At 43.1% G+C, this 25,450-nt stretch overlaps 2 protein-coding genes across 3 annotated transcripts in view; both read right to left on the bottom strand.

Moving 5' to 3' along the window:
* Positions 1-2,535: 2,535 nt before the first annotated feature.
* LOC139407724 (enhancer of rudimentary homolog) lies at positions 2,536-8,395 on the bottom strand. Its single transcript, XM_071151575.1, has 4 exons — positions 8,282-8,395; positions 4,633-4,720; positions 3,996-4,116; positions 2,536-3,489 (listed from the first exon to the last, which is right to left on the bottom strand). Exons 1-4 carry the CDS (start codon positions 8,282-8,284, stop codon positions 3,387-3,389), a joined length of 315 nt encoding a protein of 104 aa, XP_071007676.1. The 5' UTR covers positions 8,285-8,395; the 3' UTR covers positions 2,536-3,386.
* Positions 8,396-9,165: 770 nt separating this feature from the next.
* Positions 9,166-25,450, bottom strand: part of LOC139407723 (papilin-like) — a 32,095-nt gene continuing 15,810 nt past the window's right edge. The window contains exons 7-12 of one of the 2 annotated variants that reach the window (XM_071151572.1): positions 23,683-23,859; positions 17,758-17,908; positions 16,072-16,143; positions 12,626-12,773; positions 12,287-12,365; positions 9,166-9,555 (exon numbers count right to left, since the gene is read on the bottom strand). In XM_071151572.1, the coding sequence (XP_071007673.1) occupies positions 9,277-9,555; positions 12,287-12,365; positions 12,626-12,773; positions 16,072-16,143; positions 17,758-17,908; positions 23,683-23,859 (906 nt within the window). In that variant the 3' untranslated portion in view covers positions 9,166-9,276. The remainder of the gene's footprint in view (positions 9,556-12,286; positions 12,366-12,625; positions 12,774-16,071; positions 16,144-17,757; positions 17,909-23,682; positions 23,860-25,450) is intronic. The other variant, XM_071151573.1, reaches the window with a different exon arrangement.

The raw sequence follows: 25,450 nt of genomic DNA, 5'->3' as shown, positions 1-25,450 counted from the left end.
AGTAATAGGAAAATATTAAACATTATTTGTAAGATACTATTTTCAGATTCAGGCTTCCCTGGAGAATGCCATTTTTCATCCTCTGGTAGTTTACCAATTCAAATATGTTCCTCCATCTCTTAATTCATTTGTGAGTCTTAAATGCACTTCAAATCAAATCTAATTGTGTTTGTCACATGCACCGAACACATCAGGTGTAGACACTTCAGTGAAATCCTTACTTACAAGCCCTTAGCCAACCATACAGTTATGAAAATATGTGAGTTGATTGCCCCCATCCATCTTCAGAGTTCGTACTGTTAAGTGACCTAAACTGGGACATGCTTAACACCCAACACTTATGCCCTCAATCTCACACAAATGATCAAGGAACCTACTAGGTACAACCCTAAATCCGTAACCATGGGAGCCCTTTTAGATATCATCCTGACCAACTTGCCCTCTAAATACTCCTCTGCTGTCTACACCAGGATCATTGTGTAACGGATGTGAAACGGCTAGCTTAGTTAGCGGTGTGCGCTAAATAGCGTTTCAATCAGTGACGTCACTTGCTCTGAGATCTAGAAGTAGTTGTCCCCCTTGCTCTGCAAGGGCCGCGGCTTTCGTGGAGCGATGGGTAACGATGCTTCGAGGGTGACTGTTGATGTGTGCAGAGAGTCCCTGGTTCGCGCCTGGGTATGGGCGAGGGGACGGTCTAAAGTTATACTGTTACAATTGCATGCGTGCGTAATGGTTCCGCGGTCAAACGACCACCCCTCATCACTGTCAAACACTCCCTAAAACACTTCAGCGAGCAGGCCTTTCTAATTGACTTGGCCCGGGTATCCTGGAAGGATATTGACCTCATCCCGTCAGTAGAGGATGCCTGGTTGCTCTTTAAAAGTGCTTTCCTCAGTCTTAAATAAGCATGCCCCATTAAAACAAATGTAGAACTAAGAACAGATATAGCTCTTGGTTCAACCCAGACTTGACTGCCCTTGACAGCACAAAAACATCCTGTGGCATTGTACATTAGCATCGAATAACCCCTGTGAAATGCAACTTTTCAGTGAAGTCAGGAACCAATATTCTCAGTCAGTTAGGAAATCTAAGGCTAGCTTTTTTAAACAGAAATTTGCATCCTGTAGCACTAAGTCCAAAATGTTTGGGATACTAAAGCCCATGGAGAATAAGAGCACCCCAGCTGACCACTGCACTGAGGATAGGAAACACTGTCACCACCGATAAATCTACTATAATCGATAATTTCATTTAGCATTTTTCTACAGCTGGCCATGCTTTCCACCTGGTTACCCCTAACCTGGCCAACATCTTAGCACCTCCTGCAGCAACTTGGCCAAGCCCCCTCGCTTCTCCACCAAAATCCAGACACCTGATGTTCTGAAAGAGCTGCAAAATCTGGATCCCTACAAATCAGCTGGGCTAGGCAATCTGGACCCTCTTTCTAAAATTATCTTCCGAAATTGTTGCAACCCCTATTACTAGCCTATTCCACCTCTCGTATCGTCTGAGATCCCCAAAGATTGGAAGGTTGCCGCGGTCACGCCCCTCTTCAAAGGGGGAGACACTCTAAACCAAAACTGTTATAGACCTATATCCATCCTGCCCTGCCTTTCTAAAATTTTCGATAGCCAAGTTAACAAACAGATCACCGACCATTTCGAATTCCACCATACCTTCTTCACTATGCAATCTGGTTTCCGAGCTGGTCATGGGTGCACCTCAGCCATGCTCAAGGTCCTAAACGATATAACCGCCATCGATAAGACATTACTGTGCAGTCGTCTTCATTGACCTGGCCAAGGCTTGACTCTGTGAATCACTGCATTCTTATCGGCTTCTCAAATGACTGCCTCGCCTGGTTCACCAACTACTTCTCAGAGTTCAGTGTGTCAAATTGGAGGGCTTGTTGTCCGGACGTCTGGCAGTCTCTATGGGGGTGCCACAGGGTTCAAATCTCGGGCTGACTCTTTTCTATGTATATATCAATGTCACTCTGGCTGCTGGTGATTCTCTGATCCACCTCCATGCAGTTGACACAATTCTGTATACATCTGGAACTTTCGACACTAACTAACCTCCAAACGAGCTTCAATGCCATACAATCCTTCCGAGGCCTCCAACTTCTTTTAAATGGAAGTAAAACTAAGTGCATGCTCTTCAATCGATTGCTGCCCGCACCCTCCCGCCCGACTAGCATCACAACTCTGGACGGTTCTGACTTAGAATATGTGGACAACTACAAATACCTAGGTGTCTGGTTAGACAGACACGTGATCGCACAGTCGTCAGAACAGCTGATGCTCTCACACGTTTCAGTGTTACTTGCCTTGAAGCGAGAATAAAAGTTATTTAGCTCGTCTGGTAGGCTCGTGTCACTGGACAGCTCTCGGCTGTGCTTCCCTTTGTAGTCTAATAGTTTGCAAGCCCTGCCACAGCCGACGAGCGTCAGAGCCGGTGTAGTAGAACTTCTTCACATTTTCTCAGTAAATAAACAGATGCAGTAGTGTGTTTGTTCCAGTAAAACACACCAAATAAAATCTGAAAAGTTTATTTCCTGTATTCAGAGAAAAAACAATTACCAGAGAAAACATGAAATTAGATGTCAGAAATTCCAAATATCAAGTTTACAAAAACAGGATTTCACAGGTCTAAAATAAAAATGGTAGTAAGAGGTGCAAATGTGGAAAATAAAGCTGACATAATTCACCCTAAATTAATAATCAGCATTTAAGGTAAATCACATTCGTCAATGTTACAAAATTACCAAATTACACCCTTAACACCATCAGTGGCATGTTTCAATTCAACTCTCCCATAATTTTCATTAAAAAACAAAGCAAAGTCACTCCTCATAACCCTCTTCCTTGAACAGAAATGGACATTTAATGAAAGAAACAAAAATAGTTGTCCTGTTTTTAGTTCATGTAACCTTGTCTAGTTTATTTTGTTCAAAAGACCCATCTTTACCAATACATTTGTCCTTCAATCAACTAACCACTTCCACAAAGAATAGACCCAAACAAATTATAGGCTTGTCTCCCGCCCATAGATCACTGTCGCCGTTCAAATACTTTCCTCCCTTCCTTGGCGTAATCAATGATCAGATTCAGTCGAATTGGTGAAAGCAATAGGTTGATAACCTTGTTCTCATCTATGATTATCTCAAGGGAGGGTGAATGCACGTTGTGTATTCGAAAAGGGCCACTGTCCCCCTCCCTCTTCACAACCTCTACCAAAAAGCCAAGGATGAAGTTGCCCCTATGTACTGGTCCCGAATCAGTTTGGGCTTTTCATTTCCTAGTGATTTTCATTTCAGGGTGGAGTAAACTGATCCTAGAGCTGTGCAAAGGGGGCAACCTCTCAGCTCCTTCCCTTCCCTGTCTTTACTTCCCAGCTTGTTGGGCTTGACGCCGCAGCAGCACGTAGATCTTCTCCTTGATCCAGTCTTTGTTGTATGGCTGGTATGTCTGAGTGTCCGCCCGGTATCTGGATCGAGAGGTGGTGGTTCGTATTCATTAGACAACAAATGCAAGAAAAAAAAAGACATTTGAGAGGAAATACCTGGGGTGTATTCACTAGGAGCCAAACATAACAGGGAGACATAACCTACCTAAATTTGTCCAATATAAACTCTCGTTGTCATTGCAAATTGCAACTGTTTGAAAAGGTTATGAGTAATGGTTAAACCCATTGAATTGTCCAATAAGAAACGCTAGTTTTCTATCACACAACATTTTGAATACGACCCAGGAGAGACATGTCATTAACGTAACTTTGTTCTCATGAGATGAAGCCTTATTGTCAAAAGCCTACTGGACGGTGAAGTTAAGGCTAAACCATTAGGTGTAGCATGCTAGCTGTTCCTGTAGACTTTGTCATTACACTAATGCTAATTAGCAATGGCCCCAGAAACAACCTTCCTTCAAACTGCAGGCAGACATAAATTGTACTGCACTATCCCTTTAACAGTGAGGTTGTACAGTACTACTTACACTAAACAGCTGAGGTCCGCCAAATCGTCAATGAAGTCAAACAGCTGGCTGATGTCATAGGTGATGGAGGGACTGTTGGGGTTCATCCTCTTCAGGTGCTCCTCGTACATTTTACACACACCTGGATCAAGAGGGACACAGGGTGAGACATAGAACTACATGGGAAAATACTTAAGTTACAGACAAAACACCTCGCCAACAAACCATTAAAAGCTTTATTTTTTTTACACTAGGGTCGTGTTCAAAAGGGCACACTGTAGCATAATGGCAACGTTAGCTAGCTAAGCTCATGTGCAGAAACATCATCTGATCTACCGGTTGTGTCGCGCACGTGCAGGTCGTCAAATCAAAGGCATTCCTTTGCTATAATGTCGTTTTTGACGAAAGTGTCAGTTTGTCATTTTCACGAGGTTGTAGTAATGACATGCTCAGTTACATTAGAAATTGGCTCAAATCTAGGTTGTGCCTTTAGATTGAAAAAAATGAACAAATAAGGACAAATGTAACTTCTACCATCCACTTCCCAAACCACGGTCTGGTCTGTGGGGTCTGCTTCTCAAGGCATTCCCGGAAGTATTAGCCAGTTGGAACTCTTGGTTTAAAAACTGTCGCACTCTGTCTGTAGATTGACTCTCACCCTCCATGCATTCGTTGACTGACTCGTAGTCGGCATATGTCCTCCCCTCTGGTCTCTTTGTTGGCTGGACAAGCAGAATTGTGTGTGACTGCAAAACAGAGAAACAAGAAGAGTTATCACAGACTACGGCTGACCCCAACTGGTCGATAGTTTGGTCGACCGAGATTGTTGACTCGAGCAGTAACATATTTGCGCCCATCTCAGTGAACTAATCCATTGGAGGCCTTGACTAAAAGCCCATTTTAGCTTGATTCGAAAATGTGGTTGGAGGCTTCATATGGAGGATGTGATGCAACTGCAGAGCCTACAGAGACATGCAGAGTCCAGATCAAGCTCTGTACCACACCGTACAACAATACATTTGTTACAGAATTCACAACACGCTTCGTGTATGCCCTCAGGCCCATACTGCACGACCACACATCTACAATGCAAAATCCATGTGTACGTGTGTGTATAGTGTGTATGTTATCACGTGTGAGTATGCATGTGTCTGTGCCTATGTTTGTTGCTTCACAGTCCCACTGTTCCATAAGGTGTATTTTTACCTGCTTTTAAAATCTGATTCTACTGCTTGCATCAGTTACTTAATATGGTAGAGAGTTCCATGTAGTCATGGCTCTATGTAGTACTGTGTGCCTCCCATAGTCTGTTCTGGACTTGGACTGTGAAGAGACCTCTGGTGGCATGTCTTGTGGGGTATGAATGGGTGTCCAAGCTGTGTGCAAGTATTTTAAACAGACAGCTCGGTACCTTCAGCTTGTCAACACCTCTTACAAAAACAAGTAATGAAGAAGTCAATCTCTCTTCCACTTTGAGCCATGCATATCATTAATGTTAGCTCTCCGTGTACTCAAGGGCCAGCCATGCTACCCTGTTCTGAGCCAACTGCAATTTTCCCAAGTCCCTCTTTGTGGCATCCGACCACACAACTGAACAGTAGTCCAGGTGCGACAAAACCAGGGCCTGTTGGACCTGCCTTGTTCAGTGTTAAGGCAGCGCAGCTCTAAGTGTTTGTAGTTTCAGTCACTGTAGTAGCTGACGTGTATAGTGTTGAGTCATCCGCATACATAGACCAACTGCCTTTACTCAGTCAGTGGCATGTCGTTAGTAAACATTGACAGTAGCTCTGTCTGACCGCAGCGACCGTGCAAATAGCAGGCCCGGAATGAAGCATGACTAGTAGTGACGCTTTGGACATACTGTGGCCTCTGGGTCACGCAGAGACAAGCCGTTTGAGGGGCCTAAACAGCTATCCTGGAAAATTCCTTCTACCTGGATTATGTTTGAGAGGGTTCCATTAAAGAACACCCTTTGTGTTCTGTTAGACAGGTAACTCTTTATCCACATAATAGCAGGGGGTGTAAAGCCATAACACATACGATTTTCCAGCAGCAGACTGGTCGATTATGTCAAAAGCTGTACTGAAGACATGATTGGTTGACGGTAGGTGGGGGCGGTACATCCTGTATAAACAAACTCACTTCCTTGACAACAGCGCTGCACTGGTCTGCGAAATGCAATAATTGTGAATGCCCTGACTTTAGCTGAGGCCACATCACCGTAAATGCTGCATGGCCAATGCAGATGTTGGATTGACCATGTGCCCAGATGCACTTCTCTCTCCAGAATGCACTCTCCCGCAAAATTGTGCACATTCATTGTTTCATAAATTCATTGTGTGAATTGTTTGCGTTTGATTGTTAGTGTATATAAATTCCCCATTGCATATCACCAGTAGGACATTTACTGTTAATTCCTATCATTTATAATCTACAATGTTTTACTTTGGTTACGGTCATTTATTTTAATGCATTTATTATTATTATTATTCCAAGCTTGCTGTTGTCATTGTCTGAGTGGACATATTGTTTGCAGAGTGTACAACCTATATCACACGGCAGGTAGCCTAGTGGTTAGAGCATTGGGCCAGTAACTGAAAGGTTGTCAGCTCGGGGATTCGATCTAGCAAGTTAAAGATCTGTCGTTCTGCCCCTGAACAAGGCAGTTAACCCACTGTTCCTAGACAGTCATTGTAACTGCCTTGCTTGATAGTGTCTTGGCTTTACTTTACTTTCAGCCATACAAAAACATCTAGACAAGCGTGCTCTTCACACCATCCTATTACTCTTCAAATCACAGTATTCTCCTACCATCATCACGGCTGGCTACCTTTCAGAGTGAACAACAGTAGAACCTTTCGGACAATCAGAGCCTTACAAGCGTGCCGCTGAAAGGCCAACCCACATCCTAAGGCGGCCTGGTTCAGACTGAGACGGCAAACAAAGGTACTCGCACGTAAATTCATTCATGACTTCTTATTCCAAACGGTTGGCTGTTCGTGTGCAAAGTATATGATTACTGTGGGAAAAGTTCTAAAATGTATCCACGATAAGTGTCCCTCTTTCTCTCCCCCCACTTAATTTTCTGCATAACAAGCCGTCATATGAAAAGAATCCGCTAGGGACCCGTTTCTCATATATGAAGGGTGTATGTTTATTCTGTGTTATTTAATTAGCTAGAAAATAAATAAGCCAATTTGTCTAGAACCGAATCATGAGCAAAGCTGGGATGTTTGCAGATCCAAGAAGGTTACGCCTGTTCAGAATGATAATGATACGAGGTAATGATTAATTAGATGACTGTTCATCAATGTAATAAATATACCTTCTAGAGTTTAATTTGGGAGATGGTAACTCTTTAAATAACCTCTCGTGGTGCACCAAATCCTAATGAGTTAATTGTTACATGATTAAATTAAACATCGGGTAACAATTAAACATTTGTTATTTAGAGATAGCAGTCATCAGATTAATTAAAGTATAGTCACAACAATAGTTATCTAAGTAAGTTATTGAATGAATAAGGTGATGGGGCGTCATGTTTGAGAAGTCAAAGCCCTTGGGATGAGTTATCTTTTGATCTCCTTGTGTTTATTCTCCGTTCTCGGCCGCCTGCTCCTCCCCCATCTTCTCCTCTATTAGCCTGATTAATCAGGCTGTAATACACAATTAATTGGTATATACAGCCGGAAACTAATGACTACAAAACCATGTCCTTAAGATGGTTGAAATTGAGACAATATCAACAGGAATGTATTTATTACTTTTTAGAGTGCTGGTCCTGAAGTAGACATTTCTATCACCAGGCACACGCGCAATACAATATAAATACCCGCTGACTTCAGTTAGTATATGCACGCATGGATTTTTTTGTATCAAATTTTGACCATCTGAAGGACCAACACCACAGCAGGTAAAGTACGTTCAAATGTCATTTTATTAAACATTCTTCCTCGAAAGGAACATTTAAGATTTTGCAGTCATTAGTTTCCTGCTGTATATGCCAATTAATTGTGTATTACAGCCTGATTAAGTCAGACTAGGACTGTATCAACCGTGAAAAACAAAAGATCGTCTGAGTGGCTTTTCCCCTTAACATGACCTACCTAATAATGCACAGGCTAACATTAGTAGCTACGTTTAGCTCATAACATTTAGACAAATTAGCAACTATAGAAGTTGCTAGTAAAGTCGCGAGCTCGGGCTAGTGCTAGCCACAGTAAGCTATCTTAGCAAAAGCCAAATGATTGAATAAAAGTTTCATGCAATATATGAAGAAAAAACCCCCCATAAACAATCACTCTTACCATGTTTGTTTTGGTGTCCAAGCTAGACTTGCAGATTCAGTGTTTAATTTGCTGTTATACTGCTTTGCTATCCCCGTGCAATGCAGCTGTTAAGGAAAGAAAGGAAGTAAAGGTAGATTCTCTTCCGGTAGTAAAAGGTAAATGTCTACTTCAAAGTAAAAGCACCAGTTTGTAAAAAAGTGTTTTGTACGTTTTTATTTAACATAAATAGACTGGGGTCAGTCTCAATGTAAAAAGGCAGTGGTGTAAAAATACTTTAAGTCGTTTTGGGGGGTATCTGTACTTTACTTTCTTTTTGACAACTTTTACTTCACTAGATTCCTAAAGACAATAATGTACTTTTTACTCTATACATTTTCCCTGACAACCAAAAGTACTCCTTACATTTTGAATGCTTAGCAGGACAGGACAATGGTCCAATTCACACACTTATCAAGAGAATATACCTGGTCATCCCTACTGCCCCTGATCTCACTAAACACATGCTTTGTTTGTACATTTTGTTTGAGTGATAAGAGTGTGCCCCTGGCTATCTGTAAATAAATTAAAAAACAAGAATAGCGTCATCTGGTTTTCTTAAAGGAATTTTAAATTATACTTTTAATTTTGATACTTAATTATGTTTTAGTAGTTACATTTACTTTTGATACTTAAGTATATTTAAAACCAAATGTTGTCTTTTACTCAAGTAGTATTTTACTGGGTTACTATTTTCTATTAAGGTATCTTTACTTTTACTCAAGTATGAAAATTGGGTACTTTTTCCACCCCTGTAAAAAGGAAATAAAAAGTATGATACAAGAAGGACACCCTGATTCAACAGATCTGTTCAGTTTATTGATATCAACAATGACAGAAAGAATAGAGAAATGGTGCAGGTCAAATTTTGGAAGACATTCATTCACAGATTAAACAGGTAAATCATATTGCTTCATATTTTTCCTTTCCCCTGTAAGGATAATGTGTGTCACTGAAACACATTCTTCTTGTGTCTCTTAAGACCGGACACGGTATGCCCTCGCCCTTGTGCTCACCCTCACGGACCGTGCGTGTGGGGATGCCACTCTTGGTGTCACGACGGCACCGCCACACTTCCTTTGGCAATGGTCCCTGGAGACAAAGTTGTTGGCATTACCCTGGCATCCGCCGAACCAGAACTGGGTGCAACTGCCAGTGGCTGAGTTGTAGTAGAAGCGGGAAGTCCAAATGGCACAGGGTCCAGCGTCATGTGACAGGGAACACATAGGGCCAGACTGAGCAGGAGCGGAGTGGTCCTAGAAAGTGAAAGAAAGAGAGTGAGAGAGAGCTGTGAACGATCTGAGAGACAAGGCAAGAAGGTCCTTCTATGCCATCAAAATTAACATAAAATGTGACATACCAATTAGGATTTGGCTAAAATACTAGAATCAGTTATAGAACCCATTGCACAACCAACCAAGAATTCACAAAATGGGACAAAAACCAAATTGAGACTGCATACAGAATTCTGCAAAAATATATTGTGTACAACGTAAAACCAAATCATGCATGCCGAGCAGAATAAGGCCGATACCCGCTAATTATCAAAATCCAGAAAAGAGACGTTAAATTCTACAACCACCTAAAAGGAAGCAATTCATGCATCACCTACAGAGAAGTACACCTGGAGAGGAACCCCCTAAGCAAGCTGGTCCTGGGGCTCTGTTCATAAACACAAACAGACCTCACAGAGCCACAGGACAGCAACACAATTAGACCCAACCAAATCATGAGATAACGAAAAGATAATTACTTAGCACATTGGAAAGAATTTACCAAAAACAGAGCAAACTGGAATGCTCTTTGGCCCTAAACAGAGAGTACACACTGGCAGAATACCTGAAATCTTTGACTATGTACAGGCTCAGTGAGCATAGCCTTGCTATTGAGAAAGGCCGCCGAAGGCCGACCTGGCTCTCAAGAGAAGACAGGCTATGTGCACACTGCCCACAAAATGAGGTGGAAACTGAGCTACACTTCCTAACCTCCTGCCAATTGTATGACCATATTAGAGAGACATACACTGCTCAAAAAAATTAAGGGAACACTAAAATAACACATCCTAGATCTGAATGAATTAAATATTCTTATTAATTACTTTTTTCTTTACATAGTTGAATGTGCTGACAACAAAATCACACAAATGATCAATGGAAATCAAATGTATCAACCCATGGAGGTCTGGATTTGGAGTCACACTCAAAATTAAAGTGGAAAACCACACTACAGGCTGATGCAACTTTTATGTAATGTCCTTAAAACAAGTCAAAATGATGGTCAGTAGTGTTTGTGGCCTCCACGTGCCTGTATGACCTCCCTACAACGCCTGGGCATGCTCCTGATGAGGTGGCGGATGGTCTCCTGAGGGATCTCCTCCCAGACCTGGACTAAAGCATCCGCCAACTCCTGGACAGTCTGTGGTGCAACGTGGCGTTGGTGGATGGAGCGAGACATGATGTCCCAGATGTGCTCAATTGGATTCAGGTCTGGGGAACGGGCGGGCCAGTCCATAGCATCAATGCCTTCCTCTTGCAGGAACTGCTGACACACTCCAGCCACATGAGGTCTAGCATTGTCTTGCATTAGGAAGAACCCAGGGCCAACCGCACCAGCATATGGTCTCACAAGGGGTCTGAGGATCTCATCTCGGTACCTAATGGCAGTCAGGCTACCTCTGGCGAGCACATGGAGGGCTGTGCGGCCCACCATGACTGACCCACCGCCAAACCGGTCATGCTGGAGGATGTTGCAGGCAGCAGAACATTCTCCACGGCGTCTCCAGACTCTGTCACGTCTGTCACATGTGCTCAGTGTGAACCTGCTTTCATCTGTGAAGAGCACAGTGCGCCAGTGGCGAATTTGCCAATCTTGGTGTTCTCTGGCAAATGCCAAACGTCCTGCACGGTGTTGGGCTGTAAGCACAACCCCCACCTTTGGACGTCGGGCCCTCATACCACCCTCATGGAGTCTGTTTCTGACCGTTTGAACAGACACATGCACATTGTGACTGACCCACAGCATTCAAAGTGACCAAAACATCAGCCAGGAAGCATAGGAACTGAGAAGTGGTCTGTGGTCACCACCTGCAGAACCACTCCTTTATTGGGCGTGTCTTGCTAATTGCCTATCATTTCCACCTGTTGTCTATTCCATTTGCACAACAGCATGTGCAATTTATTGTCAATCAGTGTTGCTTCCTAAGTGGACAGTTTGATTTCACAGAAGTGTGATTGACTTGGCGTTACATTGTGTTGTTTAAGTGTTCCCTTTATTTTTTTTGAGCAGTGTATTTCCCCTCAGGTTACACAGACCCACAAAGAATTTGAAAACATATCCAATTTTGATAAAGTCCCATATCAATTGGGTGAAATACCACAGTGTGCAGTCACAGCAGCAAGATATGTGGCCTGTTGCCACAAGAAAAGGGCAACCAGTAAAGAACAAACATTGTTAATACTACCTATATTTATGTTTATTTATTTTCCCTTTTGTACTTTTACTATTTGCACATCATTACAACACTGCATATATAAATAATAGTTTGACATTTGAAATATCTTTATTATTTTGGAACTTTTGTAAGTGTAATGTTTACTGTAAAAAATGTTTTTGTTTATCATCCATTTCACTGGCTTTGGCAATGTAAACATACGTTTCCCATGCCAATAAAGCCCTTACATTGAATTGGAAAAAGACTGGTTGAGAGAGAGAGGCATATTTCTGTTTATTCATTGTCCCTTTTGTACTTTAACTATTTGCACATCTTTACAACACTGTATATAGACATAATGACATTTGAAATGTCTTTACACTCACAGAAGTTCTAAAATAATGTTTACTGTTAATTTGTATTGTTTATTTCACTTTTGTTTATTATTTATTATCTACTTAGAGAGAGATTTTCCAATCTAAAGGGATGGATAGACTGCTTTTGATTGTGAAAGAAAAAGAGTGGTCTTGACACAGTGGGTAGTGGGCAGCTCTTACCGCAAGTGGGTGGGAATCAGGACATCCTGCCCTTCTATGACCCTGAGCAGGAGTCACCCCATCCAGACAGCAGCCGTACCTGACAACCGGAGACAAACACAGGTAAGGTATAGGGGTAGACAAAAAAACGATGTTTTGCTGTTATGGAAAGGCACAAAGGTAGGTGAGACAGAAACATGGACTCAGACAGCATCCATGAATGTGAATGTCACTAGTTGGACTGTCAAAGTAACAAAGTTAATCTGCCTCTGCATGCCATGTCTGTTTTACACAATGTTATCTCTATTTTAAAGTTATGTAAAGTTGCACCCAACTGAACAGATGCCACCTAGGTCTTACCGGGTGCGTACGCAGTCATCTGCAGGACATTCCTCTCCTCTATGCCCACCGGAGGAAGTGTGGCCATCGGGGCAGCAGCCGTAGTATGACTGGGAGCAGTGAGGACCAACCACAGCGGTGGAATAGGGGTCATACACTGTGTTAGTGGCTAGAGAGAGCAAACACAGACATATGGCTAAATCTTTAGATAATCTATATAAATAGCCTATATACTTAATGTACCTACAGTCTCAATGTCAACAGTGAAGAGGCGACTCCAGTATGCTGGCTTTTGCCTTAGCAGAGTTGCAAAGAAAAAGCCATATCTCAGACTGGCCAATAAAAAGAAAAGATTAAGATGGGCAAAAGAACACAGACACTGAACAGAGGATCTCTGCCTAGAAGGGTCTCCTGGCCCCTCCTGTCTCAGCCTCCAGTATTTATGCTGCAGTAGTTTATGTGTCGGGGGGCTAGGGTCAGTTTGTTATATCTGGAGTACTTCTCCTGTCCTATTCGGTGTCCTGTGTGAATCTAAGTGTGCGTTCTCTAATTCTCTCTTTCTCTCTCTCGGAGGACCTGAGCCCTAGGACCATGCCCCAGGACTACCTGACATGATGACTCCTTGCTGTCATCAGTCCACCTGGCCGTGCTGCTGCTCCAGTTTCTTTCAACTGTTCTGCCTTATTATTATTCGACCATGCTGGTCATTTATGAACATTTGAACATCTTGGCCATGTTCTGTTATAATCTCCACCCGGCACAGCCAGAAGAGGACTGGCCATCCCACATATGCTCTCTCTAATTCTCTCTTTCTTTCTCTCTCTCGGAGGACCTGAGCCCTAGGACCATGCCCCAGGAATACCTGACATGATGACTCCTTGCTGTCCCCAGTCCACCTGACTGTGCTGCTGCTCCAGTTTCAACTGTTCTGCCTTATTATTATTCGACCATGCTGGTCATTTATGAACATTTGAACATCTTGACCATGTTCTGTTATAATCTCCACCCGGCACAGCCAGAAGAGGACTGGCCACCCCACATAGCCTGGTTCCTCTCTAGGTTTCTTCCTAGGTTTTGGCCTTTCTAGGGAGTTTTTCCTAGCCACCGTGCTTCTACACCTGCATTGCTTGCTGTTTGGGGTTTTAGGCTGGGTTTCTGTACAGCACTTTGAGATATCAGCTGATGTACGAAGGGCTATATAAATACATTTGATTTGATTTAGAAGGCCAGCATCCCGGAGTCGCCTCTTCACTGATATTGAGGCTGGGGTTTTGCGGGTACTATTTAATGAAGCTGCCAGTTGAGGACTTGGTCTGTTTCTCAAACTAGACACTCTAATGTACTTGTCCTCTTGCTCAGTTGTGCATTGGGGCTTCCCACTCCTCTTTCTATTCTGGTTGGAGACAGTTTGTGCTGTTTTTTGAAAGGAGTAGTACACAGCATTGTACCAGATCTTCAGTTTCTTGGTGATTTCTCACATTAAATAGCCTTAATTTCTCAAAATAAGAATAGATTGACGAGTTTCAGGAGAAAATCGGGGCCTCCCACTCTTCTTTCTATTCTGGTTAGAGACAGTTTGCGCTGTCCTGTGAAGGGAGTAGTACACCGCGTTGTATGAGATCTTCAGTTTCTTGGCAATTTCTCGCATGGCATAGCCTTCATTTTTCAGAACTTGAATAGACTGACGAGTTTCAGAAGAAAGGTCTTTGTTTCTGGCCATTTTGAGCCTGTAATCGAATCCACAAATGCTGATGCTCCAGATACTCAACTAGTCTAAAGATGGACAGTTTTACTGCTTCTTTAATCAGGACAGCAGTTTTCACTGTGCTAACATAATTGCAAAGGGGTTTTCTAATGATCAATTAGCCTTTTAAAATTACAAACTTGGATTAGCGAACACAACATTTGGAACACAGGAGTGATGGTTGCTGATAATGGGCCTCTGTACGCCTATGTAGATATTCAATTTTAAAAATCAGCCGTTTCCAGCTTCAATAGTAGCAACATTAACAATGTCTACGCTGTATTTCTGATCAATTTGATGTTATTTTAATTGCCCAAAAATGTGCTTTTCTTCAAAAAAAACAAGGACATTTTTAAGTGACCCCAAGCTTTTGAACAGTAGTGTAGATGGATAAAAATGTAAATAATACATGTTTTGAAGGTGTTTATTTTTGCTATCGTATATTTAGGAATTCCATAGTTATGTTTAGCCAGAGAGTATATTTTCAGATGTTGATATACCACTTTGACTAGTGGATCCTGTCTTGTCGATATGTAGTTATAATATTTTGATGGATTACAACACTGTCTAGACAGAGAATGGAACATACTATAAGAGAGGTGTTTTAGCTTAAGGAGAGATAGAAAAGTTAATTTTCAAATTCTTGTTTTGTTAAGCTATTTCTGTCTCTACCTTAAAGCCAGGGTATGCATATAATTGGTACCATTGGAAAGAAAACACTTTGAAGTTTGTAGAAATGTTAAAATAATGTTTGAGAATATAACACTATATATGGTAGGAGAAAATCCAAAGAAAAACCAACCAGAATTTTTTTGGAGAGAGACCATCCTCTTACAATGGCAAGTGTAAGAGCATCCTAAAATTTACTCCCAAGATGCAATTCCTATGTCTTCCACAGGGTGTCAGTCTATGTTCAATGTTACAGGCTTGTAACTTCCAAAACAAATAAGAAATATCAGTTTTAGTACAGGGACACATTCTTGGAAATTTGTGTTTGCATGCGCCATGAAGACAGGACACAACTGCTAAAATTGGTATCCTATTGAACATACTTCTTTCCGTTAGAAATATTATAGTTTGATTACATTTTAGGGTATCTGAGGAGTAAATAGAAATATATTTTGACTTGTTGACACAGATTAGGGGTAGATTTTCGGATTCCTTTCTCTGCAAGTTGAACGAGTGGATTACTCAAATCGATGGCGCCAACTAAACAGACTTTTCGGGATATAAAGAAGGATTTTATCCAACAAAACGACACTACATGTTATAGCTGGGACCCTTTGGATGACAAATCATGGGAAGATTTTCAAAAAGTAAGTGAATATTTAATGGCTATTTGTGAATTTATGAAACCTGTGCTGGAGGAAAAATATTTTGACATGAGCTGCCGTCCTCAAACAATCGCATGGCATGTTTTCGCTATAATAGGTACTGTAAATCGGACAATGAAGTTAGATTAACAAGAATTTAAGCTTTCAACCGAAAGACACTTATATTTACCTAAAAATGTTTAATGACAATCATTTGTATGATTATTTATTTGAAATACGCTCCCTCCAGTTTCACAGGAAGTTGTCCCGCTAGCGGGACGCCTAGCCCTAAGAAGTATTTTAATTATCCCAAGTCAATCTACACACATATGATTATAATTACGCACACAAATTGATACACATGCCCATGCATGCATAGAGACAAAAACATCCCTAACGCACACTCGTACCTGAAGAGTCATAAGGCACATATCCTCTCAGAGTGCTGTCATGTCCAGTTGGGTCATGGATACTTGGGACACCTAAACAGAGAGAGACAATGATACATGAATAGAACCACCCCACATACATATACTGAACAAAAAATATCTAAGCAACGTGCAACAATTTCAAAGGTTTTACTGAGTTACAGTTCAAAGTAGGAAATCAGTCAATTGAAATGTATTAATTTGGCCTTATTCTATGGATTTCACATGACAGGACAGGGTTGCAGCCATGGGTGGGCCTGGGAGGGCATAGGCCCACCCATTGGGGAGCCAGACGCAGCCAATCAGAATTAATTTTTCCTCACAAAAGGGCTTTATTACATACAGAAATACTCCTCATGGATGATCTTGGCAAAGGAGAAATTCTCACTAACAGGGATGTAAACAAATTTGTTCACAAAATTTGAGAGAAATAAGCTTTTGGTGTATATAAAACATTTCTGTGATCTTTTATTTCAGCTCATTAAAAACACTTTACAAGTTGTTGATTTGTTTTCAGTATGTATATATATGCACAGTACCAGGCAAAAGTTTGGACACACCCACTCATTCAAAGATTTTACTATTTTCTACATTGTAGAATAATAGTGAAGACATCAAAGCTATGAAATAGCACATGTGAAATCATGTAGTCACCAAAAAAGTTTTAAACATATCAAAATATATTTTAGATTATTCAAAGTAGCCATATTTTGCCTTGATGACATCTTTGCACACTCTCATTCGACTCTGGGATGCTGGCCTTGTAGGCAGAGCTGCAAAGAAAAGCCATATCTCTGTCCAGTGTCTGTTCTTTTGCCCATCTTAATATTTTCTTTTTATTGGCCAGTCTGAGATATGGCTTTTTCTTTGCAACTCTTTCTAGAAGGCCAGCATTCCGGAGTCGCCTTTTCAAAGGTTGATGTTGAGACTGGTGTTTTGCGGGTAATATTTAATGAAGCTGCCAGTTGAGAACTTGTGAGGCGTCTGTTTCTCAAACTAGACACTAATGTACTTGTCCTCTTGCTCAGTTGTGCACCGGGGCCTCCCACTCTTCTTTCTATTCTGGTTAGAGACAGTTTGCGCTGTTCTGTGAAGGGAGTAGTACACCGCGTTGTATGAGATCTTCAGTTTCTTGGCCATTTCTCGCATGGCATAGCCTTCATTTTTCAGAACATGAATAGACTGACGAGTTTCAGAAGAAAGGTCTTTGTTTCTGGCCATTTTGAGCCTGTAATCGAACCCACAAATGCTGATGCTCCAGATACTCAACTAGTCTAAAGAAGGCCAGTTTTATTGCTTCTTTAAACAGAACAGCAGTTTTCAGCTGTACTAACATAATTGCAAAAGGGTTTTCTAATGATCAATTACCTTTTTAAAATGATCAACTTGGATTAGCTAACACAATGTGCCACTGGAACACAGGAGTGGCCTGTGTTCCAGGTCTCTACACCTATGTAGATATTCTATAAAAAAATCAAGTGTTTCCAGCTACAATAGTCATTTATAACATTAATAATGTCTACACAGTATTTCTGGTCAATTTGATGTAATTTTAATATACTTTTTTTGCTTTACTTTAAAAAACAAAGACATTTGTAAGTGACACAACTTTTGAATGGTAGTGTATATAGACACACACACACACACACACACTGGAATTTGACTCACTTTGGGCTTCATGGCAGGCCTGGGTGTTACAGTGCTCCACAGTAGCAGGTTTAGGGTGGGGGGTGCACTTGTCTTCCTCATATGGGTTCTGGTCTGTGTCCATACACATTACCCTCCTCTCCCGCACCCCTCCACCACAATTCCTAGAGCACTATAGGGAGGAAGAGAGAGAGCAGAGAAAGAGAGGACAGAGAGAGCATGATAGATATCCTTTCTACTTCTGTGTAAATATAAGAGAAAATTGTAGGACATCGCCGGTCTACTAACCACCGGTCCTGGCAAACCATCATTACGAACATCTGGCAACAATCATTACGCACACCTGTGCGCCATCATGAAGCACACCTGGACTTCATCACTACCCTGATTACTTCCCATTCATCTAGCACTCCGTTGTGTCACCCATTAGGTAGTATTGTTTCTTGTTTTCATGTTTAGACGCTACTCCTGTTTTTGTATTCACTCCATGGTCTTTCCTATTAAAACCTCTTTGGGATAGGGGGCAGCATTTTCAACTTTTGGATAAATAGCGTGCCCAATTTCAACTTCCTGCTACTCATGCCAATAATATAAGATATGCATATTATTAGTGGATTTGGATAGAAAACACTCTGAAGTTTCTAAAACTGTTTGAATCATGTCTGTGAGTATAACAGAACTTATGTAGCAGGCAAAACCCAGAGGACTAACCGTTCAGAATTGTTTTTTTTTGAGGTCTCGGTCTGTTCAGTGAGTTCTCATGGGGAAACAATATTTCTTAGGGACTTGTTTGCAGTTGCACTTGTTCCTACCGCTTATATAGATGTCACCAGTCTTTGGAATTTGGTTGAGGTTATTCCTTTGTGCAATGAAGAAGTGCGGCCATCTTGGAACTGGGTAACGCTGTTGAGAGTTGACCAAGACTTGAAAAGTAGCGTTAGTTTCTTCTCGTCCTCTATTGAAAACAGATAGACCCGTCTTCAATTTGATCGATTATTAACGTTTAAAAATACCTAAAGTTGTATTACAAAAGTAGTTTGAAATGTTTTGGCAAAGTTTACAGGTAACTTTTGAGATATTTTGTAGTAACTTTGCGCAAATTGGAAGCAGTTTTTTTCTGGATCAAACACGCCAAATAAATTGACATTTTGGATATATATGGATGGAATTAATCAAACAAAAGGACCATTTGTGATGTTTATGGGACATTGGAGTGCCAAGAAAAGAAGCTCGTCAAAGGTAAGGCATGTTTTATATTTTATTTCTGCATTTTGTGTAGCGCCTGCAGGGTAAAAATGTGCTACTCTCTTTGTTTACTGCTGTGCTATCATCAGATAATAGCTTCTTATGATTTCGCCGAAAAGTATTTTTGAAATCGGACATGTTGGCTGGATTCACAATGAGTGTAGCTTTAATTTGCTATCCTGCATGTGTGATTTAATGAAAGTTTGAATATTATAGTATTTTATTTGAATCTGGCGCTCTGCATTTTCCCTGGCTATTGACCAAGTGGGACATTTGCGTCCCCCTATCCCAGAGAGGTTAAACTCACCGACTGCACCTCAAAGGACGCCCCCCCCCCCCCCCCCCCCCCCCCCCCCCCCCCAACGAGTGGAGGATCTTCTACAATGAGTCGAACCAACACCCCAGCTCATTCAACATTCTGCCCAGGTCAGTTTGTCCCTTCCAGACATATGACGGGACTCCATCCAAATGCCATGGCCTCCTCTTCCAGTGCGCCCTCTATTTTTCTCATCAAACGGGAGCCCCCACCACCGAGAGGTCCGAGGTTGCCACTGTTATATCCCTGCTGACCGGGCAGGTGTTGTAGTGGGCTACGGCTGTCTGGGGGAGAGGAGGAACTGGGTTCCTATGGGAGGTTCATGGCTCTTTTCAGAGGAGACTTCGATCATCCACCGGAGGGCAGAGAGGGGGGTGAGCACCTACTCCAACTACGGCAGGAGGACCAGACTGCTGCTGAGTACGCCCTTACCTTCCGTACAGTGGCAGCATTCAGCAGATGGAATGAGCCTGCACTCCGCTACTTATTCAGATGCGGATTGTGTGATGAGGTCCAGACGGAGCTGGCATGCCGAGTTGACACCCTCTCATTAGATGCACTCATCACGATGGCCATCCATCTGCATAAACTCCTTCGAGAGTGGTGGCACTCATCGCCTCTCTCCCTCCTTCGTTGACCGATCTGAGTAAGAGTCTGAACCCATGGAGGTAGGGGCCAAACGCCTCCCTGCGGCTGAGCAACACCGTCGGAGACAGCTGGGGCTCTGTCCCTATTGTGGTCAAGCGAGGCACCAGATTCAACGGTGTCCACAACGTCCCAACCCGGGAGCCACTAGAGCAGAGGGACGGTCCCGTGTTCACCCGTCTCCTGGGGTAGGTGTGAGTATTCCATCATCATCACTCTCCACCAAATCCTTTTTAGTACCGATTTCACTAGCAGACTGTCCCTCGTGTCGTTCCTATAGCTCTAGTGGACTCCGATGCCACTGGGAATTTTATTGACCAGGCCCTTGCCTCTTCCCTGAAAATAACATCATACCTGCTCTCCTTTCCGGTTAAAGAGCTGTATAACTTCTTATGGCTAGGGGATGCTGGCCTTGTATGCTGGCCTTGGCTAGGTTCCGAATGTTGTCGAGGCTAACCCCTCGACAACATTCAGCTGAAAAGGCAGTGCGCTAAAACAAATTTTGGGGGGGGGAAATATGTAACTTTCATACATTCAAAAGTGCAATACACCAAATTAAAGCTTAACTTCTTGTTAATCTTCCCATCGTGTCCGATTTCAAAAATACTTTACAGCGAAAGCACACCATTTGATTATGTTAGGTCAGAGCCTAGTCACAAAAACACACACAGCCATTTTCCAGCCAAAGAGAGGAGTACAAAATTCATTAAAAATACAATTTTGTCTGTCATAGTTGAAGTGTACCTATGATGAAAATTACAGGCCTGTCTCATCTTTTTAAGTGGGAGAACTTGCACAATTGGTGGCTGACTAAATACTTTTTTGTCCCACTGTATGAGATGAGTAATGTAGGGTATGTAAACATTATATTAAGTAGCATCGTTTAAAGTGGATAGTGATATATTTTTACATTAATTTCCATTATTAAAGTGGCTGTGTGCACGCATGATCAGCTCGTGGCTGATTCAGGTCTCATTCTCCCCCACTTCACACTAGAAGCCTCAAACAAGGTTCTAAAGTCTGTTGACATCTCGTGGAAGCCTTAGGAAGTGCAATATGACCCCATAGACACTGTATATTCAATGAGTTGAAAAACTACAAACCTCAGATTTCCCGGTTCCTGGTTGGATTTTCAGGTTTTCGCCTGCCATATGAATTCTGTTATACTCAGACATCATTCAAACAGTTTTAGAAATGTCAAATGTTTTCTATCCAATACTACTAGTAATATGCATATATTAGCTTCTGGGACAGAGTAGCAGGAAGTTTACTCTGGGCACGCTTTTCATCCGAATGTGAAAATGCAGCCCCCTATCCCAAACAGGATAACTGACCACTGGGATCTGGGACACACATCACAGGACCACTCACCATCACCCTTTGGACCCCTGTACCAAGAAAACCTTCCCTTCCTCATCATCCAGGCACCCGTACACAAAGTCATCCTCAGAATATTGTGGCTCCAACGCCACGACCACACCAGCTCCTGGTTGAGAATGGCGATCACGGCCTGGGCCGTGACCCTGGTGGTTGCTCTTCAGGCCGACATCCTGGAGGTTTACCAGGATCTTTGGGAGTTTTTTCCCAAGCCCCATGTCTCCCTCGTCATTGCCCCTGGGACTGTGCCATCGACCTGCTAACAGACTATGCGCCTTTGCGCAGCTGCATCTAACCCCCATCAGTGGTTGAAATCAAGGCTATGGAGGAAAACAACATCCAGGAGGCTCTCCAACAGTGTTTTTTATTATTCTTTTACCAAGCTGGACCTGCGGAATGCCTACAATTTGATCCGCATCCGGGAGGGGGATGAATGGAAGACGGCCTTCAGCATGATATCTGGGCACTATGAGTACTTAGAGATGCCTTATGGATAAGCTAATGCTCCGTCAGTGTTCCAGGCATTAGTGAATGAGGTGTTTCGAGAAATGCTTGGGCGTTAGGTGGTTGTGTATATCAGTGATATCCTGATCTACTTGTCCACCTTGGAGGAGCATATCGCCCACGTCCGGGTAGTCCTGAAACGCCTCCTGGAGAACCAACTGTATGTCAAAGCGGAGAAATGTCAGCTTCCTCAAGCTGCCGTCTCCTTCTTGGGATATAGGATCAGCCTGCAGAGAGTGGTTTTGGAGGAGAGGAAGGTAGCTGCAGTCAGGTCATGGCCAGTCCCAACCACCAGACTACAACGGTTTTTGGAGTCCCCTCAAAGGTTGTCCCCGTAAGTTGGTGTGGAATTCTGCAGCCGATGAGGCCTTCCATCTACTGAAGGGGCGTTTCACCTCTGCACCGTTTCACCACCCAGATCCTACGCTTCCATTCATGGTGGAGGTGGACGCCCCAGAAGTGGGTGTGGGGGCCGACCTGTCACAACTTCAATGTAATCCACAAAAATTGTATCCATGTGCATACTATGTGCATACTACTCTAAAAAAGTGTTTCTTGCAGAAAGGAACCATGGTCCGTGATTGGGAGCTCCTTGCAGTGAGGAGTGGAAATACTGGTCGAAGGGCGCCACGGACACATTTCTCATCCTCCCCGACCATCGGAACCTGGAGTACATATGAAAAGCGAGGCGGCTGAACCCGCGCCAAGCAAGAAGGGCCCTTTTCTTTACCAGATTCAACTTCACCCCGCTGCCCACATGAGGCTTCAATGCGCCGTCCTCCGCTGGAAGGAGCAGGTGGATCGTCACCGCAGTGAGGCGCCTGTGTTCCATCCTGGTGATCACATCTGGCTCCACCAGGAACCTCCTGCTCTTCCTGCCCTGCCGGAAGCTGAGCCCTCGGTTTGTGGGGCCATTCAAAGTGCTCCGGAGGGTCAATGAGGTAACATACAGATTACAGCTTCCCACTAACTATTGGATCTCACCCTCTTTTCACGTTTTCCTCCTCAGGCCGGTGGTTCCTGGCTCCCTGGCTGATTCCGTCCCCCACGACCCACCTCCCCCGAACATCGAGGGAAGCCCCGCTTATGCTGTCAGATCCCTCCTGGACTCCTGACATCGTGAGGGTAGGCTCCAGTACCTGGTAGACTGGGAGGGGTACAATCCAGAGGAGCAGTGTTGGGTTCCGGGGGACGACATTCTAGATCCCAACATCCTCTCAGATTTCCACCTTCACTGACCAGACCAGCCCACTCCTTGCCTTCGGGGCAGTCCCCATGGCCGGCGTCGTCCTGCGACTGGAGCCGTACGTGTGTGTGTGTGTGTGTGTGGGGGGGGGGGGGGGGGGGGGGTGTACTGTCACGTCTACTCCCCCTTTGGTACTTGACGTCGCCTGTCTACTTACCACCGGTCACACCTGGACTTCATCACTCCCTGATTACTTCAACTTTATCTAGCACTCCGTTTTATCACCCATTAGGTGGTATGGTTTCATGTTTAGACTACTCCTGTTTTGTATTCCTGTGTCTCTGTTACAGAGATGCTACATAAGGGTATAGTACAGAGGAGGCTGGTGGGAGGAGCTATAGGAGGACAGGCTCATTGTAATGGCCGGAATGGAGTAAGTGGAATGGTATCAAACATATGGAAACCACATTTGACGCTGTTCCATTGATTCCAGCCATTACAATGAGTCCGTCCTCCTATAGCTCCTCTCACCAGCCTCCTCTGGTGTAGTATGAGGTCGAACATCCCTCTCCAATTCAAAATGCTTTGTTGACATGACAAAATGACTTGTATGTATTGCCAAAGCAACAATGTGGAACAATTTAACAAACAACTAAATGTATCTCTCTGTTACCAGTCCGAAGTCATGGACGTGCCAGCTGATGTGGATGTGGCAGGCTGGCTTGCGGCAGGCTTGGACTGCAGGTGGGCGTACCAGACCACTGCAGGCTTGGTCACCAAAGCGCTCCCCTCCTGCCCCCACGCAAACCACCTCTCTGGTCTGCTGGCCGTCCCCACAGGTCACCGAACACTGGGAATGGGAAATATATAATAGGGAAACTTGGCATCAAAACAAGATCAATGGCTCACTCTTACATTTGACATTTTAATAATTTATCAGACGCTCTTATCTAGAGCAACTTACATTGGAGAAATTAGAGTTAAGTGCCTTACTTAAGGGCACATTGACAGATTTTTTCACCTTGTCGGCTCAGGGATTCAAACGAGCAGTGGCGTGTATTCGTGGTTGCCATGGAAAGCCAGGCTTCCCCAAATATTTCACCAATGAAAATGTATCTTTCATCTGTGTTTTCAAAGTGTCTCAATCTCACCGGAGAAATCATCCGAACAAGGGAAACAGCGCCCCTCTGTTTCAGTATGTGTAGCCCTTGTATCTGATGCTGTCTGGATCAAAAGAGTATGACGTTGTCGCCGTACCCTTTGATTGATACCAGCAAGCATTTAGCCAATCAGCGTTGAGCTGAGCTCAACTGTGGGTTGTCCTGATGCAGCAAAACACCCCAAGAGAGGCCAGTTTGGATTTGGTTTCACACCAATCAAATCACATCCAAAGCAAAACGTCATTGTCAGAAACGTGTTTCTGATCAGCTTGTGTTGTTGTCCTGCAGAAGCTAGCTTACTAAATCAGCCTTTTCTTAAGTCATGGATGGAGATGGGGATTTGGACTTGTGGTTTAGACCTAACACTCTGTACAGGCCAATGATTTTGACGGCGAATCTAATCATGAATTCATATATTGTGCCACTGAGACGATTGAAATGTAATATGTAGGCTCATGTTAACTAGCTAACTTAGCTGATTCATTGTTGCCCATGCGAGGAACTTAGGCTAGCAAGCCTAAGTATGACAACAAGTATGACAAAAAAGCGTACTATATGACAGACCCATGAACAGACCCATGAACATCGGCTTTCATCTAGTCTATGCACACTCACACACACACAGAGAGAGAGACAGAAATCAGTACAGCTGACAGCCACATTGATTGGACCAATTTTTGTAAGGGGTATATCAGCTTTAATATCCATGTATTTGTCTGCATCATTTCCAATCCCCCATAGAGACAATACCAGTAAAAAGTTTGGACATCTACTCATTAAAAGGTTTTTCTTTCTTTCTTTTACTATTTTCTGCATTGTAGAATGATAGTGAAGACATCAAAACTATGAAATAACACATATGAGATCACGCAGTAACCAAAAAAGTGTATTTTAGATTCTTCAAGTTAGGCACCTTTTGCCTTTGACAGCTTTGTACACTCTTGACACTCTCAACCAGATTAATGTATTCAATTAACAGGTATGCCTTGTGGAATTTCTTTCCTTCTTAACCACTTGTCTTTGTGAGACGCATAGTGTTGAACTGATGATCTCTGCACGTGTGGTTCCCACCGTGAAGCATGGAGGAGGTGTGATGGTGTGAGGTTGCTTTGCTGGTAACACTGTCAGTGATTTATTTAGAATTCAAGGCACACTTAACCAGCATGGCTACCACATCATTCTGCAGTGATATGCCATCCCATCTGGTTTGCGCTTAGTGTGACTATCATTTGTTTTTCAACAGGACAATGACCCAACACACCTCCAGGCTGTGTAAGGGCT

Source organism: Oncorhynchus clarkii, chromosome 4 (genome assembly GCF_045791955.1).
Source record: "Oncorhynchus clarkii lewisi isolate Uvic-CL-2024 chromosome 4, UVic_Ocla_1.0, whole genome shotgun sequence".
Classification (NCBI taxonomy): Eukaryota; Metazoa; Chordata; class Actinopteri; order Salmoniformes; family Salmonidae; genus Oncorhynchus; species Oncorhynchus clarkii.
The sequence above is the reverse complement of the archived record's forward strand: the minus strand, read 5'-3'. Positions and strand labels throughout refer to the sequence as shown.

What these genes read in the sequence shown, in the direction of transcription:
- LOC139407724 (XM_071151575.1), bottom strand. An exon ending in AGTCAACGAATGCATGGAGG is followed by an intron (nt 4,117 to 4,632) that starts GTGAGAGTCAAT and finishes CTCTTGATCCAG; the next exon opens with GTGTGTGTAAAATGTACGAG. An exon ending in GCGGACCTCAGCTGTTTAGT is followed by an intron (nt 3,490 to 3,995) that starts GTAAGTAGTACT and finishes CTCTCGATCCAG; the next exon opens with ATACCGGGCGGACACTCAGA.